The sequence below is a fragment of the Stegodyphus dumicola genome, chromosome 3, assembly GCF_044657685.1.
Source record: "Stegodyphus dumicola isolate Sdum_Otavi_A_Nest chromosome 3, ASM4465768v1".
Taxonomy (NCBI): domain Eukaryota; kingdom Metazoa; phylum Arthropoda; class Arachnida; order Araneae; family Eresidae; genus Stegodyphus; species Stegodyphus dumicola.
In genome coordinates this window covers 30,737,830-30,757,864 of record NC_140770.1, presented here as the reverse complement: position 1 = coordinate 30,757,864, position 20,035 = coordinate 30,737,830, and the positions used below count along the sequence as shown (strand labels likewise).

Genomic DNA, 20,035 nt, shown 5'->3' with positions numbered 1-20,035 from the left:
CAGTCGTCGAAAAAACTATGACATACGTGCTGAAACAATCAGCAACGCAGACATCAGGCTATAACGGTGAAGATAGCTTCACAGCAAAGTGCTAGAGTACAGCTTCCAACTCCGTTCGATCATTCTCAGAACTCGATGTACTTTCGAGACTCTCCACAGTACAACTCATGAAGCACTCAACGATGCACACTCTCAATGCACCAACTTGCAAAACACTGACGAGACATCTCGACACTAGACTATGAGACACTCGATGCACTCACAATACTCACTAGACTGTGAGACACACTCTACTTCGCATACCTGCAGGGCTTATATAGCTTTCAGCCTGCCTTTGAGAAGATTCTGGGCCTAACTGGTAAGAATTCGTTCTAGAAGGTTCTTCATCTGTCTATGGCATATCGCCAGTTTTGTTGTCAAATAGGTGATTTAATGCCAAATCTGGCAACCCTGCCTTCCTTTGCCATTTAAGATAGCTTCCCCTTGCCAGACTTAACAGAAAACAACTGCAGCAATGAAAGAAAACATGACAGCATGTAAAAGCTTAGCTGCGTAGTTAAAACATTTTTCTATTTTGATAGAAAATGATTTCTATTTGAAACTAAATTTTGATAATTGTCCATTACACGGACTTACTAATTTAATAAGAGAAGGAAAAAAATTCCTACAGCTGTTAATGAGATCTCGGAATAGAACCTACACTTGGGTATGAAAGATTTAATAACAATTACAAGGGACCAGACTTCTATAAATAATTGCTCCCACTTTGTCCATAAAATTATCAGTTGAATTTATATTTTCATTTAAATTTTTTATTCTTGCTGTATAATAAGAATTTTATATAATGATATAATTTTATTGAAATACTACTGTGAGCGACTATATATAGATATAAAACAAAGTTAAATACCATGTATGTCAAAATTTAATATTAACTGAATAATGTGCTAATGGGTTAATGGTGCAAAAACTCCATTTCCCCTGAGCTGTTATAGTTTCTCACCATTTAGATTTGAAGGCATGATGACATAGGCAGCAATGATTATCAGGGTGCTGTTTAAAACTGTTTGTTACCAGTTTCTACTGCTACTGAAAAAATGCAGCAAAATCAACTGCTGTCATGTTGCTTCAGAAGTAGACAGCTGCAGCTGTACATAAGAGTGATGACGACCAGTTTTATTGTGGCTGATATGATATGTGGAAGAGGAGAGAGAACAAACTGCATTTTTGAAGGTAAGTGTGATTCATAAAAAGCAAGCCACCTCAATTTACTCATTGCAGTATTTCTAAAAGGGATTCATATCTAACTCTTGACAGCTTATTGATATAGGCTACAGAATAATATTCCCTATTGTTAATTAAATAGTGTAGAAAATTAGGCTCTTCCACTGAAATCCTATGAAGTTGATGGTTTATTGGAATGTGCTGAAAAGCTTTATTCATCTTTCTAAAGAATGTTATAAATTTTTCTTTGGACTGTTTATCTTGTTGATCTGTTATCCATGCACAGGAGCTGATACTAGATTTTATATTTTCAGATATTTATCATAACATTATGCATTATTTATCAAGGGAAAAATATAACACTTCTATGTTTAAGCCTGATTCGGCTAATTTGTCTTATATTCTTTGATAAAAACACATAGTAGTTCATCCATTATAATAAGGCTTGACTAAAAAATTATAGAAAAATTCCTTCATTCATCTCTAAAATTTGAAAATGTAAATTACGTTTTGCTTTTGTGTCAGATTTAATTTGTTGAGAATGGTTATTAAATATAGTTAGTTGAAGATAAGCTTAGTCACAAAAATTTAGACTTGCTTTCTTTAATATTAGCGAAAATACTGATGGATTCAGTTTGATTTTTTTTGTGCACTGCATTTAGTGACATGTTTTGAGACATCTAACTGTTCTTTGTTGATTTTTTACAATGCTTATCCATACTTTTCTGTGAGCATTAAAGGCCTTTTGAGGAGCTCTATATTTACAGCAAGGTACCTATATCTTACTGAATTTTTGTTCTCTGAAATCTTAATTGCTATTAATTTACTAACATTTGAACATAATTAAACTTTCACTATTTAGAATTGCTAGCTTTTAATAGAATTTAATTTTCTATCATTACTGTGGTTAAATTAAAAGTGAGGGGCTTTTTTTTTTTTTAAAGAATCACACTTATCTTAACCAGGTGGAAACTTTGTTGTGCATTTTGTTCAGAAGTGTTACAGAAGTAATTTATTTCAGTAAGTGGTTGAGTGGATAAAATCACTAAATATTGTTCATCATGGGTTTGGTTTCAAAGTGGCTTGTTGGGCTGATTGCTTGGCACCATTGTGGTTTTCTTCTGTGTGTAAACTAAGTATACACATTTCCTCGAGAATGTACTCTGCAAAGACAGATAGCCCTTGAGTGCCGTGATTTAACCTCTTTTAAGAAAATCAAACATGTTTTCATAATCTTTAGTAAAACTTATTTATAAATTGTTAGGGGAATAGAAATTTAGATGATGGTTTAAAAATACAAGAGAGACTTACTCTCACTATAATTATACTGTGTATCCAGCCAAGGTGTAAGGGCGCCCACCAGCGGCCGAGTGGTAAAGTTGCTGAACACTGGTAGTTCGGTCCGAGGTTCGAATCCCGCGAACGGGCTGGCTGCATGGGTGTTTTCGTGATTTTCCTTATGTGTAACGTGTATACGAGCCAGTTTCCCTTAGAAAGTCCTCCACGAAGGCATCCCTCCCCTTAGGCAGATAGCCCTAGTGTGCTTTGCCATAATTAAAAACACCACACCACACCAAGGTGTAAGGTTATGTGCAGCGTATGTACACTTTAAGATTTGAAATTTCCTTAAGCATAAAATTCTTTGATAATTTTCAAAAGAAAGGTTATTTCTTTTGTTCTCGTATTATTTACTTTTGAGAAAGAATATTTATGAATTATAATGTATAATTTATGCATTGTAGAGCATTTTTCTCTTTTAAAATTTGTAGGTATGTATAAATGTAAATTTTCTGTATTAAATATATATTGGCTAAAATGCATGTATATATGACATTCAAAAAAGTAAATTATTGCTGATATAGATCTTACATTCATATATTTAAAAAGCAGTCATAAAGCTGCTACATTTATATGATGGAATATTTACTAATATTTATTCTGAAGAAACTTGTCTGCAGAGAGAATCATATCAGACACAGCATCTTTACTGTGCAATCACCATTTTTTTTTTACTTCTGGATATTTGATTTTCAACACAGCATTCCCAAACATCATAAACAGGACAATCAAATTTTGAATAGAACCTATTTTTAATTCAAGACTTATATATACTGGATGAGAGTGAGTGATCACAGAATGACAGGACCGATATCTTTCGTAGTGAGGGTAAAAAGAAGCTTTGGAGCAAAATACACTAGTTATCATAAATTAAGAAAAAATCACGATTACTGAAAAAGTTACACGTAGAATTTTATGAAACATACCCACAATATACAACACATAGTAAGGTATGAAGTAACATAAAAATTAATTACCAGGCAATTATGGTAGTATGGAAATTAGCACATGTATAAAATGAACAAATCGAAGGTGTCAGTTTGCTATAGGAAAAGTACCTTCAATATGGAATATGGTCGCCTCTAAAAGCAATACAGCGATGTGTGATGCTTTCATTTATACACTCTATCAGTTCCATAGGAAGTGAGAGCCATTGGTCTTGCAAAGCAGTTGCAAGGGTCTGAGGGGGGCAGATTGAGAGCAGCTAGACGTCTCCCTAAAGCATCCCAAATGTGCTCGATAGGATTCAAGTCCGGAGATCGAGCTGGCCACTTCGTGTGCATAGTTGTTTCCCGTTAAAGATAATCATCTACAGTGTGGTCTCGCGTTGTCGTCCTGTAACAGGAAAGCATCACTTATTGCCCCGGCATATGGCCGCTCATAAGCATCAAGGATGTCATCTCTGTAAACCGGAGCATTCACGGTTCCCCTTGGAAAGACATGGAGGTCTGTGCGTCCACCCAAAAAGATGCCACCCCAAGCACAGACACTGCCTCTTCCGTATGCATCTCTTTCACGGATGTTTGACGGATGATAACAGGTTCCAGGTGCTCTCCATATCAAATAACGCCTACTATCGCGTTCTAGACTAAACCTGAACTCGTCCGTAAAGAGCCCTCCATTGCTCAGGTGTCCAGTGGAGATGTTGTCGTGCCCAATGCAAACGGTCCCTTCTACGGCATGACTTGAGCGGCACGCAAATGGTTGTTCTCCTCACATACAGACCACCTTTGTGAAGCCTTCTACGCACAGTTGACGCTGACACCAACATTCCGGTGGCTGCAGCAAGGGAGGATTTAAGAAGAGTCGGAGTAGCGGTTCTATTCCTGCATCCACATAATGTCAAATATCGGTCATCGGCACTCGTCGTAGCAGTTGGCCATCCTTGGCTGAACCTCCTAGATGCCGAATCTATGGTTTGAAATAAGTACAGGGAACTAAGATTAATCCCATTTCAGTCATGAAAAATCATCTTTTTTCTTGCAATTATGTAAATAATAAACACATAATTTTTTTGATGAAATAGGTTTTTGCAAGCGGTACAGAAAAGTAATAATTTGTAATTAAGGAGGTAATTTTCTTTTCCCCCCTCACAGTTTGCGTTTAAAATAGGGGCAAAGTAGTCATCATTGTTATGAGCTTTGTATTGCATAAATTTGTCTAAATATGAATCTGAGTGATGATTTTTATTCCATCATCGTGCTAAACTTTCAGTGTTTTGTGTGTGTATCAGTAATGGGATTTATAAATTTTTTATCAATGATTAACTATAAAATCTTCAAATCCTGCATTTTGGAATTGATTAGTTTTGTAAACTTTCTGAGAATCCAAATACTTCCAAGCTGGCATATCAAAAACTTAACCAGGATTATGTAGATATCTAATGAGCATACTATGACATCACGATTATATTTGGCCCTAAATCACACTGTTTCGTGATAAATTTTTGTTGCACGTAAAATAGAAAATAGAAAAAAGAAAAAAAAAAAAAAAAAAGAAAAGAAAAACTAACTTATGCCATTATCAGCAGCTAAGAACATGAGAAAGATGATTTACTTCGTAATCTGTTAAAAGGTGCATCTTATAAATTTTGTTAAACAGCACAAAATAGCATTTTATGTGTACTTTAAAATATTTTGCATTGGAATTTAACAGAAAGTGTCTAAAATGTTTTGTTATGATTTGAATTGCCTATTAAAAAAAGAGAAAGGTTTTTATAATAATATGTTATGTTGCAGGTTTACGATATAGGAGGGATTGTTGAGGTTCATGGGATAGCTTCTCTTAATAATACAATCCAAGGTCAACATATAGTTCCTTTTGAGAGGGATGTTACTGAAAATTTTGGTAAGTTCTTTAATTTTGTCAAACAACAAACCAGTATTAAAAAAAATGTATATATAAAGTATGTTAAAAATTTTAATAGTTTAATTAGTTTTTATGTAATAAACGTTCCAGATGAGTATGTTTTAAATTAACTATCATTGCATATGAATGCACATTATTTCTCATTTTTTAAACTTGAAATTTGCTATGTATTTCATATGTTTTGTCCATTATTTTATAGCATATATTCTAACATGGCGCATTCAAAAATTTTACTATTAACATAAACATCTTGTTTTCTTAACGGGCAAAATTAATGTAAATAATAATAATAATGTCATTGCATTTAGTCTAGCTTATACATCATATCTGCATTTCCAACGTTTAGCTGACAATTGGTTATTCTCACTAGTTGTGGATGAAGTTTTGCCTAAACAAGAATAGAATTTAAATCGTACAAAAAATAGACAGTAAGTAAAAAAGAACTAAAATCTTGACAGCTAAAGAAAATAAGTCTAAATTAAAATCAGTTTGATCAGGACTTTATCAAGAATGTAACACATTTTAAATATATTAGAAAGCTTTGTGAGAATTCCTTACCTCCTGTTGAATCTCTACAAACAGCCATGTCCAGTGAACATACATCTAATTAGACAGTTTTATTTTGATTAAAATTGTTTTAATTTTGAGCATGCTTTTATTTTATAGATCTCAGCTTATACAATGAAGCAATTCTCTTGATGTCTCGCCATCGTGATCATTATATTTCTATGGCATGAACTATACGGAAATAGTGATTGATAATGTCATCTATGATTTCTTCGGTTGTCGTGCTTCACATTCAACATCTGCTAATTTTCATTTAATTTTAGTTTGTGTTTTATGTGTTAGCTAATGTTGTATTTCATTACGAAAATGTATTTGCAAAGGAAATGAATTGCACTTTAAATAAACTTTTGATTTTGTTGTTTAAATTAAACTTTGTTGTTTAAATTTAAACTTTTGATTTTGTTCTTTAAATAAACTTTTGATTTTGTTGATATTTTCTGCGTTGTTTCTTTAAACAAATAAAAAAAAGAGAGAGAGAAGAAATTAGTTTGCTCCCAATTTTTAGAATACATTGAAAAATTTTATTAATAAATAAAATGATCTTCAAAAAGCATTGGGCTCCAGTTGAAGCATCTTCACTGGAAAGAATTTCAGCTATTTGTTCCACATCTTAATTTTGCGACAGCATCCAGTGTCATGCATTTACACATACACCCAGTGACTGGACATTCATTATGATGCCTAGAAAATGAAATAATTAGTCTTTAAAAATAATACTGTAGCATTTAAATCAAGCATGGTTTTTAAATAACTAAAATGTTTTGGAATTACAATATTAGGATGTGTGCAATAGTGCTACCCATTTTTTATTTCAAAACTATGTATGATTATGAAAAGTTATATATGAACTTTTGTCATACATTTGCTTATCCTCCACTGGTAAGGTTCTTCTGGTTTTGAAATAAAATAATCTTTTAAGATAAAATCTGCTGTTTGGAGGACACGTCTGCAGATATTTTAAAAAAATGCTTGGCATAATTTATGGCCAGCTACCATATTTCATAGTGATGATAATAACCACAAATCTGAAGATGTCTGTATATCACAAAAGGCAAAATTTTCCAACTAATGAACTTTGTGAAGGAAGATGGAGAAGTGATTGCTAGTAAATGAAGATGATATATCGGAAGTTTCCCATTATAATGGCAATGCCCTAATCATCACTCATCAATTTGATGGCAAAATCTGGTAGTATGGCTTTAAATTGAGAAAATATTTCTATGAATAGTGAAAAAAGTGTTAAAGAGGTTGTAGAAAATGAAAGGATTTCATCTGTTTCATAAGAATTCAACTGAATCATCTAAAATACAGACCTCCAGAGTACCAGCAACTTTTTTTTTTTTTAGCTACACTCTGCACATGTACATTTGATATTTTTCAAAAGGAAACATGTAGAGCAGGACTTCCCATCTGGAGAATGGAATGAGGTCATTTGTTTACTTGTTAAGAATTTAGTTTTAGTTTACGAGTATAAAAAACTACATTTGTTCATGTTTTGATATTTATCAACAACAAATTTATAAAACTTTTCTATCCTTTTTCTTGTTTAATCGGGGTTCGTACACATTTTTGCACACGGAAATTAAGTACTTTTAAGGACCATTAATGAAAAAAATTAAGGACCTATGAGCAAATGGGAAATGAATAAATTCAATTAAAAATATTATTCTATGCTTGAATTTCACTTTTTTAACACCATCCTAAAAATAAAATAGATCTCTAAAGTAGTATGCATTATTACTAAACATGAATTAATATAATTATTAATAAGTTTAAGAATAAAATAAACTTCATGCAGTTTTTCAAGGAGCATTAACTATTTTACACTTATAATAGGTTAGACATATTTGAAAGAAGATAAGTGACATTTACGTTTTACTAATAGTTAGCTCTGTTGATTTTTTTTATGTCTCATTTTGTCACATACTTGATCAGTCTAGAGCAGAGGTTGTCAACTGGTGGTATGCGTACCAGTGGTGGTACATAAGAAAAAAATAGGTGGTACACAAAGAAGCAAAGTATTTTTAACTATTTATTTCAAAAATTAAAATCCCAACATCCTGATTTAGTTTTTTCTCGAACACTTGTAAATTTATGCGATCTGAGCTTTGTTTAAGGTTGGCAGTGGTAGTAGTACTTTGTAGTGGTAGTACTAAAGGTTTTCAATTTTTGTTTAGGTGGTACACGTTAGTCAAAAGGTTGAGAACTGCTGGTCTAGAGGTTTAGTAAATAGGTAGATTTTATGTCAAACAGCATAGGTTAAAATGAGAAGTAAGATCATGATCAACATGATTCATAACAAAAGACTGAATGTTATCACCGCTGCTGCTTGTCTAGAGAGAGACCTGCTGATTAGAACAAACTTGAAAGGCCTGATGTAGGCACGGTTTAAAGTAAGTGTTGAAAGTTAGTCAGGCTCCGCTTGATGCAGTTAGTGATGTAGCTTTGTGCAGAATTCCAGCGATTGTAACCCAGTTAATATACTTTCAGGTTCCAATAAGCCATTCAAGCACCAGAGATGATAAGTTGTTTTGTATTATTTTAAGTCTCACTTGAATTTCTACATTTTTGTGTTTTAACTTGTGAGTATTAATGAAAGGCAATAATTCACTTTAATATATAGAGATAATTTTTAAGGGTAAGCAGTTATAAATAATTAAATTAGGTAAATAGGTAACCTTAGTCATTATGGATTTACATGGCCACTATTAAATTTTATTTTAAAAAATCCCTATTAAAATCAAAATCTAATAAAATTCCACAGTTTAAAATACATGTAATTTATGACACTGATTCTTAAACGATATTAGAATAATTACACATTAAAAGCTACAAAACAAAATGTTTTGTAACAACAACACTCAATAAAATATTTATCCATCATTTTAATTTGAAGCCTTCTCAAACATTTTAGCTAGTTTATATCAATTTCCTTTTCTAACAATAATTAGAGATTTGCCTCAATATGCAAACCAATGCTCTCACTAGTTTCTGCGTGCTTTATCTCCTAACTTGTCAACCACTTCACAATGTACTTATGAGGGTTTACTTGATCTGCTAAAAGTTAAAATAGTCCAAAACCCCCGATAGATATGAAGCAAATTATAACTATGTCTGAAAGTAACTACAATATCAGACAAAGATTTAAATAAGCCTCTTATTTAAAAAGTACTTAGAACAAACATAAAGGCATGTTCTGATGCTAACAAAGTCAATCAAGGTGATGTAATTAAACAGGAACAGTCAAATTCAAACTAAAAATGTGGACTAGTGGTCAAAGATTATGCAATTTAATTTAATCTGGCTTTAATCTTCTATCATATGAGGAAACAGAAATGGAAAATTATAGTAAAGGCTGAAATCATAAACAATTGGGTAATTTACATAATAATAACTGCACATATCTTTATGTATGTCAGAAGAACAATTTTCTTCATGTATTCAGTTTCTTTCTTCAGCATGTTTCCTTTTCATTTTAGAAATTTTGGATTTAATTAAGGATTTTTGTTTTTCTAAAAAACACTAAATGCATTTAGAATGTATAGAAAAAAAGACTAACTTAATTTCTTTAATAATATGAAATTCAGAAGAAATATAAAATATATATGGTAAAGGCCAGTTACAAAGCTGGTGTGACAGAATTCTTAGAATTTAGTGACACACCAAAGAACAAAAATCTAGAAAAGGCAAAACTTTTAAGATTTAGAGCAGGCATTGGAAGCAGAATTTAGAAAGGTACTATGCAGTCAAATTTAGGATCCACAGAGATTGCATCAGATGGGAAAATGCCTAGTGCCAGCTCTGTGTATGATGCATTAAGACATATTAGATGGATCTTTTAAATTGTAAGTTTTCAATTTCTTTATTAATAAAAAAAATCACTGTCTATAATGCCTGCCCAAGTGATAAGATTAGAAGTATTTTTGATATTTTCCATGCTTGTGTCTAGTGAAAAGTAGAGAAAATAAAGGGAAGATAAACATGTTAAGAAAAAGATTCTAGTATCAGGAGTAAAACATTCAAATATTATGTCTTCATTGTTCTTCCAGACGTTCTCCAAAAAGTAAGAAATTCATTGCAAACTTTCTGTAAAATACATCCATTACGTGCTGATACCATGAAGACATTTTTCATTTTGTCACATATTTCTCGAATCTTCTAGAATTGTGGGTCTATAAATCTTGCCTTCAAATCCTTCTAAATTTTCCAAGCTGCAATGTCAAAAATACTAAAGAAATATTATCCCAACCAATTCTGTAACAGCAAAAAGCCAGAAATATTTTGGAGAGAAAAAGTGTAAAATTAATTTTATAGAGAAAACTGTTGCATATTCTGAGAGTTTTGAATATTCTGACACGATTACATAGGAAAAACGCTTACTATGAAAAAATTAAAAAGAAGACTTTATTATTAAATTTATTAAATTACATAGCTAATTTTGCTTTTGCTAAGAGCTGTTTCGTAAATTATGCTTTACAGCATTATACCTTGTATATATATTTTGTATAATTTGCCAAAATGAAACTTTATAACATGAGAGCAAAAAATAAAAAAAATTTTATTTTAATGTTATTTTTAAAATATAATTCCAATATATTACGATTATTTTAATGAAATTTATCAATAATATGATGTTTTAAAAAAATCGTCGAAAAATTCTCAGATTTCGGAAATAAAAATTTTTTATTGAAACTGATATTAAAATCGCCAAAATGTTGACAAGTCGCCAAATTTAGAACCGTTTAATAAAAGAATTCACATACCCAAAAGTGAAAATTGTTTAAGAGCTCTTTATTACGAAAAATGAATTTCGAAATGCTTATGTTACACTTCTTGCTTAGAAACTCGAGTATCCCATGAAACTTGAGTAAATATTAGAAATAAAAACAAATTATAATCCTTGAACCCATTCAAAAGATAACCATATACATCAGTGAATTGCCAAAAATATTCCTCCAAAATGCTAATTCACATTAAAAATGGCAGTTGTAAAAACAGACAGAAACTTCAGATGATTAAAATTAAGGACCTTCTACTGATTTGGGACGAAATTAAGGACTTTTAAGGACCAAAAATCGATTCCAGAAAATTTAAGGACCGTAAGAACCCTGTTAATGTAGAAAGCACATTATAAACTTGTGTATCTTTTTTGAATTTTGGGAGAAAAAAAGAGAGGGATGATAGCAATGGTTAAAGAGGTGCATGGCAAGAAATAAAGGTTGAGAACCTCTGATGTAGAGATCCCCAATTCTTAATTTAACTTAAGCACCAAATAAAAAAAAAAAAAAAAAAAAAAAAAACCCTCCATACTGAAGAAACAATCATTTATTAACATAAATCCATGTGATCAATAATTTGGCTCTATATTCACCTTTTAGCTTGGCATATGTCTCAAACCAAAAGATTCTACATTGAAACATCGTTGATTTTACGCCTACTGAATAATATATACTCCTTACACCAACCTGGCAAATCATTATTTATTGTTTTTTGTTTTCATCACCACAGCTCTTGAGAAAGGACAGACACAGCAATGTCTGAACAAATTAAAAAAAAAAAAAAAAAATATTAGTAACTGAATAATCAAAGAGCATGGTAACCTTTAATGTTTGGTGATAATTACAGGTTTCAGCTAACTGCATTGCAAAGTGTTGAGAGGAGAAATTTAACAGAAATTTCTTTCCACACGGAAAAAATATATTTTGTAAATTATACTCATAGGACAAAAGATTACATTTAGAGCTGTTTGAGTTTTGAAAAATGATTTGTTATTCACACAAGCCCAGAGCTTAGTGGCAGAATTCAGTAAAATTTTTAGAGAAGCACTGAACAAAAAAATTAAGGGACGGCAAAATCTTTAGAATATAGGGAAGGCATTGAGATGCAAAATTTTCAGAATTTAGGAAGGTATAGATAAGCATATGGGGGGATATATTTATTCGGGACTTGGATAAGCCTTAAGCATGTGCAGGAAAATATGTCTAAGTATAATAAATAACTGAACTAATATAATTCAGGCTTAACTTCATAACTGTGTGATAGAAGTAAGTGAAAATTTAACGGAACATGTCCCAATAGTGTATAGCAGATGCTAGCTAATCTTTGATGATAGCTGTGAGTTTGAAGGTGTTCAGATATAACAAACAAAATGTGAATTTTCAAGTTTATAGAAATTTGAGAAAAGTGGTAACGAAGTTTTTCATTGCAGTGACGATGCCCCAATCATGAATTAACTAATAGATAACGAAATCTGTAGTATGGTTCTAAGTCCAGAAAATATCACTACCCATAGTGAAGAAAGTGACCGGCTGTTGGGAACAAAAAAATGTCAACTGACAAGATAGGAAGAATTCTGGGCACAGAGTTACAGGACTTTCTATATGTCATCTTACTAGATTTAAAACCAATGATCTAATATCCGGAATCGCCTTAGTCGCAACGGATGTGATCTTGGACTTTTTAATGTATTTACCTATATCAAATTAAAAAGAATGTATTATCATAAAACACAACAGTTTAAAGAACTTACATTGTAAGAAATGTTTTAATAAAAACAAACAAGTGTAATTTTTTTTTTTTTATATTTTGATTCGTTTAAGGTTATAAATGCTTTATCATTTCATTTACAACTATTTCTTATTTGATTTTATAACACAGTTATTTACTGATAGCCTAACATTTGAAAATTTCTGGAATTGCTGAAGTCCCAACAATTCTAGATCAGGAACTATGTACTGTATTACAACTAATGCATATTTTTCTAAAACAGACGATTTTACAAAATTTCTACAACTGCAAGAAATAAGTTTTTCATCTTCGAACAAAACAACTTTCTAAATAAAACTTTTGTATTCTTTATTTGTTCATAAAAATATGTACTCTTGGTATCAATGAATTGAGATTTATTTGAGGAAAACTTAATGAGTAGGAACTTTGTATTTATGAAAAATTTATGTACTACTTTTGAATTTTATTTAAGAACTTAAAGATTTCTTAGAGAAATATATATGCGGATTTCTTACCAGAATACATATTATTTTACTCCTTGAATAACTTCAGATGCTGAAGAGAAATATTTATTTGTCACAAGCAAACATAATCATTTCGAAGCAACCTCTGCATTTCACGTATGAATTTCAGTATACTACTCTTATGTCATTTATTTGATAAGTTCAGAAAACTAGAATCAAAAATATTTTTTAATCAAATATATGTTTCTATAATACCACTGGAGATAAAACAGATGTGAAAAGATTGTGAATAAGTGAAGTCTAAAAGTAAGGTGGTGCATTTTATTGAAATAATATTTTTAGAATGTGTAAAGAAAACATATTTAAATGACTTTCATGGACTGTTACTTAAAAGAAATCCACAGATTCTATTTAAAAAATATTTTATACTTAACTATTGTGGTCACACAAAATAATATCAAAAATATATTTACTTACTCAAACCACGTAAGTATGTGTACTGAATGACCGCCATGCCGACAAGTTTGACACCATGTTAACCAGTTTGAAAAGTCAGTCAGTTTCTTTCTATCTAAAAATGAAAACATACAAGAAAAGTTAATATAAACATTTACTTGTAAGAGAAAAAGAAAATACTTATTCACTAAATACGGGTATGTTGGAAAGATTCCAGACTAAGTGTGAATGGTATGTTTGTCTGTAAAATTTAAGAACGAAATGGGAAAAATAATACATTACAAAATTATGACAGCATATATGTAAAATATTAAAGTATGCGATATGAAATCTGCTTTGATAGCATTCACTGAATGGAAGTCAAGAGATAATGTATATCATTATTAAAGATAATTGACTGATTTTCTGTATGTTGCAGTTGACATGTAATCAAATAACTGGGAAACTGAATTTTGACTGATGCTGATGGAAAAGGTCTGTGTAATATTCAGCATAATATATAATTATTTAATGACAAAGAAACACAGATATAACAGTCAAAGCTAATAATAAATTACCTGAACTGTTATCTGCTGGGCGCTGCCAATGCAAGCCTGCAGGTGTACCCATATGGCTAAGACATAAAGAACAGCGTGGAAGGGGCTTGCGACATCCAGGACAACATGATATCTGCATTGAAGCATGTAACTGGTAATGTCAAGTATAATGTTTAGCATTTTATGTTAACAACAAAACTCATTCATACAGCTAAGTTATCACATTATAATTTATGGAATGATTATACAGATTTCCTTACATTCGCAAACATTATAAATCAAGTCACTACATGCAAATTGAGGGTTTATAACAGTTTATATTAAATTACTAAAATCACTATTAAAATTGTGGATCATGAGCTCTACTTATCAAATATTGCAAATAAAAACATTTAAAATTTGTCAATCAAGTCATAAATATGTAGTTTACATGCAAAAATTTCATCATTCATCCATATTTCTAATGTACGAAACATCAAATTAAAAATAAAATCAACTTATTAAATATGACTTTATTTGCAGAAACTCAAAACAAGCTTCTCAATAAATAAATAAAAATAAACAAAAAGAAAGTAAGAAATATGGTTGGCAGTGAAACAGATTCTGGTTCAATGTCATTTTTCAGTTTTCAATTAAAGGAAAAGAATTTGATAATCCTGCTGCTATATCTTCTTTTAGTAGTCCCTCCTCACTTTAATGAAAATTGAAAATATTTTTTATTTTTAATGAATAAGAAAAATTGACAATATTTTATATATGAATGGGGAAAAATTAGTTATTCACTCATTTAAATTTATTATTAGTCTGAATAAACACACACATATTTTGTTATTTATAATCATAATAATTAATTTCAAAATAAAATAATTATTTCACGGTTACCTTTTTGTTAGCTGATGAAGCTGGAACTTGTGAGAATCGTGAAGTTCCAGATGGTGGTCGAAACTGTAGGTAATTACAAACTGTCCTTCGACAAAAATTACAGCTCACAAAAATTTGCTGCGTGGGTTTACTAGCATGTGGATTATTACTAAACCAATTTACATCAAACATAGCCCTAATGAAAAAATACTAAAATGTAAGAAAATTATAAAATACTTAACATAAAAATACAATGAAACCTCTTGTAAACCTAACTCTGAAAATGGTACTTGCGTATTAACGCAACCAGGCCATTGGCGACCCTACTTACGACAACCCTATGTGTTATACGTAGTTTTGTAAAAAGAGCATGTGGAGATTCACAAAATTTTTCTGCACCTTCGTGCAAATTTTTGTAATTTATTAGCAATTAAACCCTTCCGATTTCGAATTTGAATAAGTTGCAGAATTATTTTTTCGGCGGAAATCTTTTCGCTATTGCTTTTAGCACTGATTGAAAACCATATTTGCCATAACCGTGTACACGTCGACTTATTTTTACTTAAAAAAACATCCCAGAATTGCACAAAAATGGCATTGCGCACACTCTTGACTTTATCCATGTACACTGCTATTCTCTCATAAATTACAAAAATTTGCACAAAAATGCAGGAAAATTTTGTGAATCTCCACATGCAAAATAGCAGTGTACATGGATAAAGTCGAGTGTGCGCAATGCCATTTTTGTGCAATTCTGGGATTTTTTTTTAAGTAAAAATAAGTCTACGTGTACATGGTTATGGCGAATATGGTTTTCAATCAGTGCAAAAAGCAATAGCGAAAAGATTTCCGCCGAAAAAATAATTCTGCAACTTATTCAAATTCGAAACCGGAAGGGTAAATAGCATCAACCTGGTTGCGATAATATGTAAGTACCCTGAAAATTACCAGTATTTTCAAGAATGTAAACAAAAATCAATACTGAACTATAGCAGTTATTACCACAGAAGACCAAAATTATCTGGAGTCAAGGATTTTCATTTCAAATATATTTCACTGTATGTAAAAATTAGACAGATAACATATGTGTAATGATATTTTAAATGGAGTGGAGTATACATGATGATGGAGCTGGTGCATGACATAATAGCTCTTAAGTCTGATTAATTTGGTTATTTACCCTTTCCAGCCTAAAAATAATAATATACTTATAGTAAAGCTGTCTGTAGTGCATTATTTCAAAATTAAGGCATGTTCAAGTCATGATCCTCAAATACTTAAGTGCACGTAGCACATTTTTTAGGTTATATATATATATATATATATATATATATATATATACAGTCAAAAGTCATTAATCTGGACTCATCGGGACTTCGGCAATTACGGATTATCGATTTTTCCAGATTATAGATCATCAGTTTAAATCGCGTAAGATGGCATGCAGAAATTCTAAAATTAAAAATACGAAACCGTAATTTATGAAATAAAGAAGAATTATGATCTAAAGGGTATCAAAATTTAAAAAAAAAGCTTAATATTTATTTCTTTTATTAAACATTTCTTTCAATGTAAGTTGTTTAAGTTGCTTCGTTTTATGTGATAATACTTTCTCTTTAATTCTATAAAGAGACATAATTTTTTGTTCAGTTACAAAGTTCCGCTGTTCAAGTCCCGTTAATTGCTGTGCCGAGAATACCGACTAACTTGTCAATCGAAATTTTTTCGTTTTCACTAACCTCTCTGTCACATTCTTCATATCTTTATCCAATTTTTGCAGCAATTCCACTTTTTGTTTGATGGACATCGAAACATACTTTCGTTTTGTACGATCCTTTGGGAGCTCCAGAATCGGAAATTCTATTTGACATAATCGAAAGTTCAAGTTTACTTTTATAGTATTGCTCTTACAGTCTGCAAAAAATAATAAGCCGGTTCCAATTCGAAAGTTAAGGAAGAATGCAATCATCAACATTAACTGAAATAGATAATTAGATAACTTTAGCTTATACCGTCCGTTATACATAAAATGCACACGCGAAAATGTATTCTGCGCTTGTGCACACGCAAATGCGCAGTCGTAAGAGGTCTTATGCGCACGCATAAACACCTATGCGCATGTGTCAACGCGGCACATGCGCAGAAAGTTTTTAGCTTTGAGGTCCGGATTATAGATCATTCTGAATTATGGGTGTACGAATTAACGACTTTTGACTGTATATACCCTAGAAATACAGGTAACTGGATTTTATTTTTTTTTTAAACTATGAAACTATTATTGATAATTTTAACAATGTTGTCTAATATATTATCATGAAAAAGTATTCAAACAAAATATTTCCTAGCATAACACATTTTACAATATTTTATTATGTATAAATGTATATATCATATCTTATTATGCTATTTTACAAGGGACTGAAAGCTGAAATAACAGCACTGGAAATTAAACAAAAATCTATAACATACCACTAAAATTTTAAAAAATTTTGAAATAATAATTTAATACATTTTATTGTTTATTACACATATTTTAATAATCAAACTGAGCAAAAATCATTTTCAAATAAAATATGCTTTGTAGTTCTCCCTCTTATTGCATTTATTTCACAAAATGCACACCTTATTGCATTTATTTCACAAAAGGCACACCTAAGGAGCATAATAACAACCAAAATACTGAGCTAATAATCAAACATGGTAAATTAATTTCAAATTTGTTTGAATTTGAATAGATACCTTTGTGTCCATAACTTCCATGTATCTAATAAATTTCTGTAGCTGGATACCCATGCTTGAGCTCTTGGATCTTTACAGATTTGACTAGGTAGTGTGTGAAGAACAATTAAACTTGCTGTTTGCACATCACCTGAAGTATCTACATACCTCTGAATTAATGATAAACCATCATTTGTTAAACCTGCAATATCCATTGAAAATGGGTAAACAAATAGTTTCCATTTACATTACATAACAACAAAATGTAAAAGTAAATAAACAATGTTAATTAGAACACATTCAACAGAAAATTTATATCTAGAGGAATTTTTTTTTTTTTTTTTTTTTTTTTTCAAAATTAAAAATTCACCACAGAAAAAGTAACTGCATTGAGCTTTTGAAAGGATTACAATAGAATTCTAGCTATGTAAACTTTTTATTCGTCTTTGAGGCCACTTATTATCATTGAATGCAACACTAATTTTTTTCATTGTCATAGAGCCACCAGATTTTGAACACATGTACCTCTCCATCCAAACATGTACACCTCGAATCCCAAATTTTGATTTTTTTTTTCATATTTTGTATGAATTTAAGGAACTTTTGAATAAAAACTCAGCGATAAAAGAACTTTGTTTATTCCCACTCAGCCGAGCATAAGATATTTAGTATATTTCAAATTGATTTTAAAATTTAACAATATAAAAGAAATGTGTTGCAACAGAGCAAAACACAATACATTTATCTTTTGGATTTAATTGCATTTCAGAAAAATGATGACACCTAGAGCCATCAAATTTTGAACATACACTGAAAAAACTCCACCCAAACACGTGCACTCCGAAGCCCAAATTTTGACTCCTTTTTATTTTATTTTATTTTTTTAATTAATTTTTTATTTTAAAAGAATTTCATGGATTTTTTATTAACAAAATCATTGATTTAAAAGTAAGCTGTGGTAACACTGCTCAAAATAAAACATTTTTATCTCCAGCATGCCACACTAATGCCATTCAGCAAACTATAAAATATTCATCTTTCACTTTTAATCGCAAAATTCCACTATTTAAAAGCAATGTGTTGCCACTAAATAAAATAAAATATTTTTATATTCCAGCTATCTAAACCAATGATTGCTTAACCATAATATAATATATATATATATATGTAATGATTTCAAAATGCGTAGATGAAAGCAGTGGATCTCCCAACAGCTTACAATCCTGCGTAGATGACCGTAGTGGCTTGACTGGGAATTCAGATGAATAGTTGCCTTTTTTATTTTTTCCATTCGTTACACGATGTGAGATTAGTTGAAATAAACTGCACTGAAGTTCCACGCCTTTAGGGTCGAAAATCGGCTGCGCCATATTATTGTAATGAAACTGTGGTTTGAAGGTGGCATGATGACACAATTTAGCACAACATATCTTGAAAAATCACAATCTTTATTTTTTCCATGCATATCAAATCATCCTTTTTCAAATAAGATACTTCCTAATTACATTTGAATACATAAATTGCATTTTTAATTAGAACGTCATCTTAAGAAAGCAGCAGCATGGTGTAAACGCGTCTTGTCAGCAGGAAAACTATGTGGGGGGGGGAGGGAAGGTTATAGTACTTTCATAACAAGAAGGCTGAAGTTTCAGTTCACAGTTTTGGTTTAGATGTAATTTGATTGGACGAGAGGCATCTGCATTAAAACGTTACCTCACATAAGATAGAAAAGTCTGGAACCTGTGAGAAGAGATGAATTTAGGGGCAGATTACCAAATTTAGAATGTTAATTTTGAGGTCGTCAATTATTTTTTGAAACAGCTATCATATTTTGTTATATCTTATATATATATATATATATATATTTCTAGAATCAGATTAAACATGATGTTACTCTTATTTCATTACATTTATTCTCTTTGAGTCAGGAAAAGATTAATTATATATTTAATTTTATAGTTTCCATAAATAAAAATTCTTGTTTTATTTTAAGTGAAAGAGAAACAGGTACATATTTGACTCCCAGAAAAAAAAGATAACGCGATTATTCAGCTGGGCTACAGTTGCAGTTAGCTTGGATAACTGGAATTCTGCATCTTAACACTTTCAGTAGTATGGTCTTATGGATCTGCTTATGAAAAAGTGTATTTTAACTGCATTTATTAGCTAAATTTGTATAATTAATTATTTTAATCTCTGTTTTCGTAATTACTCTCTTTAAGATAATATTAATTCATTAAAATCAATATGAAAACAAAATAATTTAAATAATAAGGTAAGATTAACCAAATGATAAAAAAATCTTATGACTGGATTAAAGCAGTTATGCTACTCAGGGGGTTAAAAGATGATCTGATAAAAATTTTTACCTGTTAATAAAATGCCATCTAAATTACCACTTTCTGTCATATTTTTCTTCAGGCCATCTAAGAAATCAGCAAGCTAAGAAACAATATATTTATATGTCAGGTATACAGTATAAATTTTACAAAATAT

At 30.7% G+C, this 20,035-nt stretch overlaps 2 protein-coding genes across 3 annotated transcripts in view; one reads left to right on the top strand and one right to left on the bottom strand.

The window, feature by feature from the left end:
• Positions 1-6,430, top strand: part of LOC118199641 (replication protein A 14 kDa subunit-like) — a 33,076-nt gene extending 26,646 nt beyond the window's left edge. The window contains exons 3-4 of the mRNA XM_035371535.2: positions 5,301-5,409; positions 6,097-6,430. Coding sequence (XP_035227426.1) covers positions 5,301-5,409; positions 6,097-6,167 — 180 coding nt within the window. The 3' untranslated portion in view covers positions 6,168-6,430. The remainder of the gene's footprint in view (positions 1-5,300; positions 5,410-6,096) is intronic.
• A 65-nt stretch (positions 6,431-6,495) lies between these two features.
• Positions 6,496-20,035, bottom strand: part of mio (GATOR complex protein mio) — a 111,509-nt gene continuing 97,969 nt past the window's right edge. Inside the window, exons 22-27 of one of the 2 annotated variants that reach the window (XM_085812696.1) lie at positions 19,909-19,981; positions 17,561-17,741; positions 14,843-15,017; positions 13,982-14,093; positions 13,446-13,539; positions 6,496-6,678 (exon numbers count right to left, since the gene is read on the bottom strand). In XM_085812696.1, coding sequence (XP_085668822.1) covers positions 6,588-6,678; positions 13,446-13,539; positions 13,982-14,093; positions 14,843-15,017; positions 17,561-17,741; positions 19,909-19,981 — 726 coding nt within the window. In that variant the 3' untranslated portion in view covers positions 6,496-6,587. Of the gene's footprint in view, positions 6,679-13,445; positions 13,540-13,981; positions 14,112-14,842; positions 15,018-17,560; positions 17,742-19,908; positions 19,982-20,035 lie in introns of both variants that reach the window. The other variant, XM_085812695.1, reaches the window with a different exon arrangement.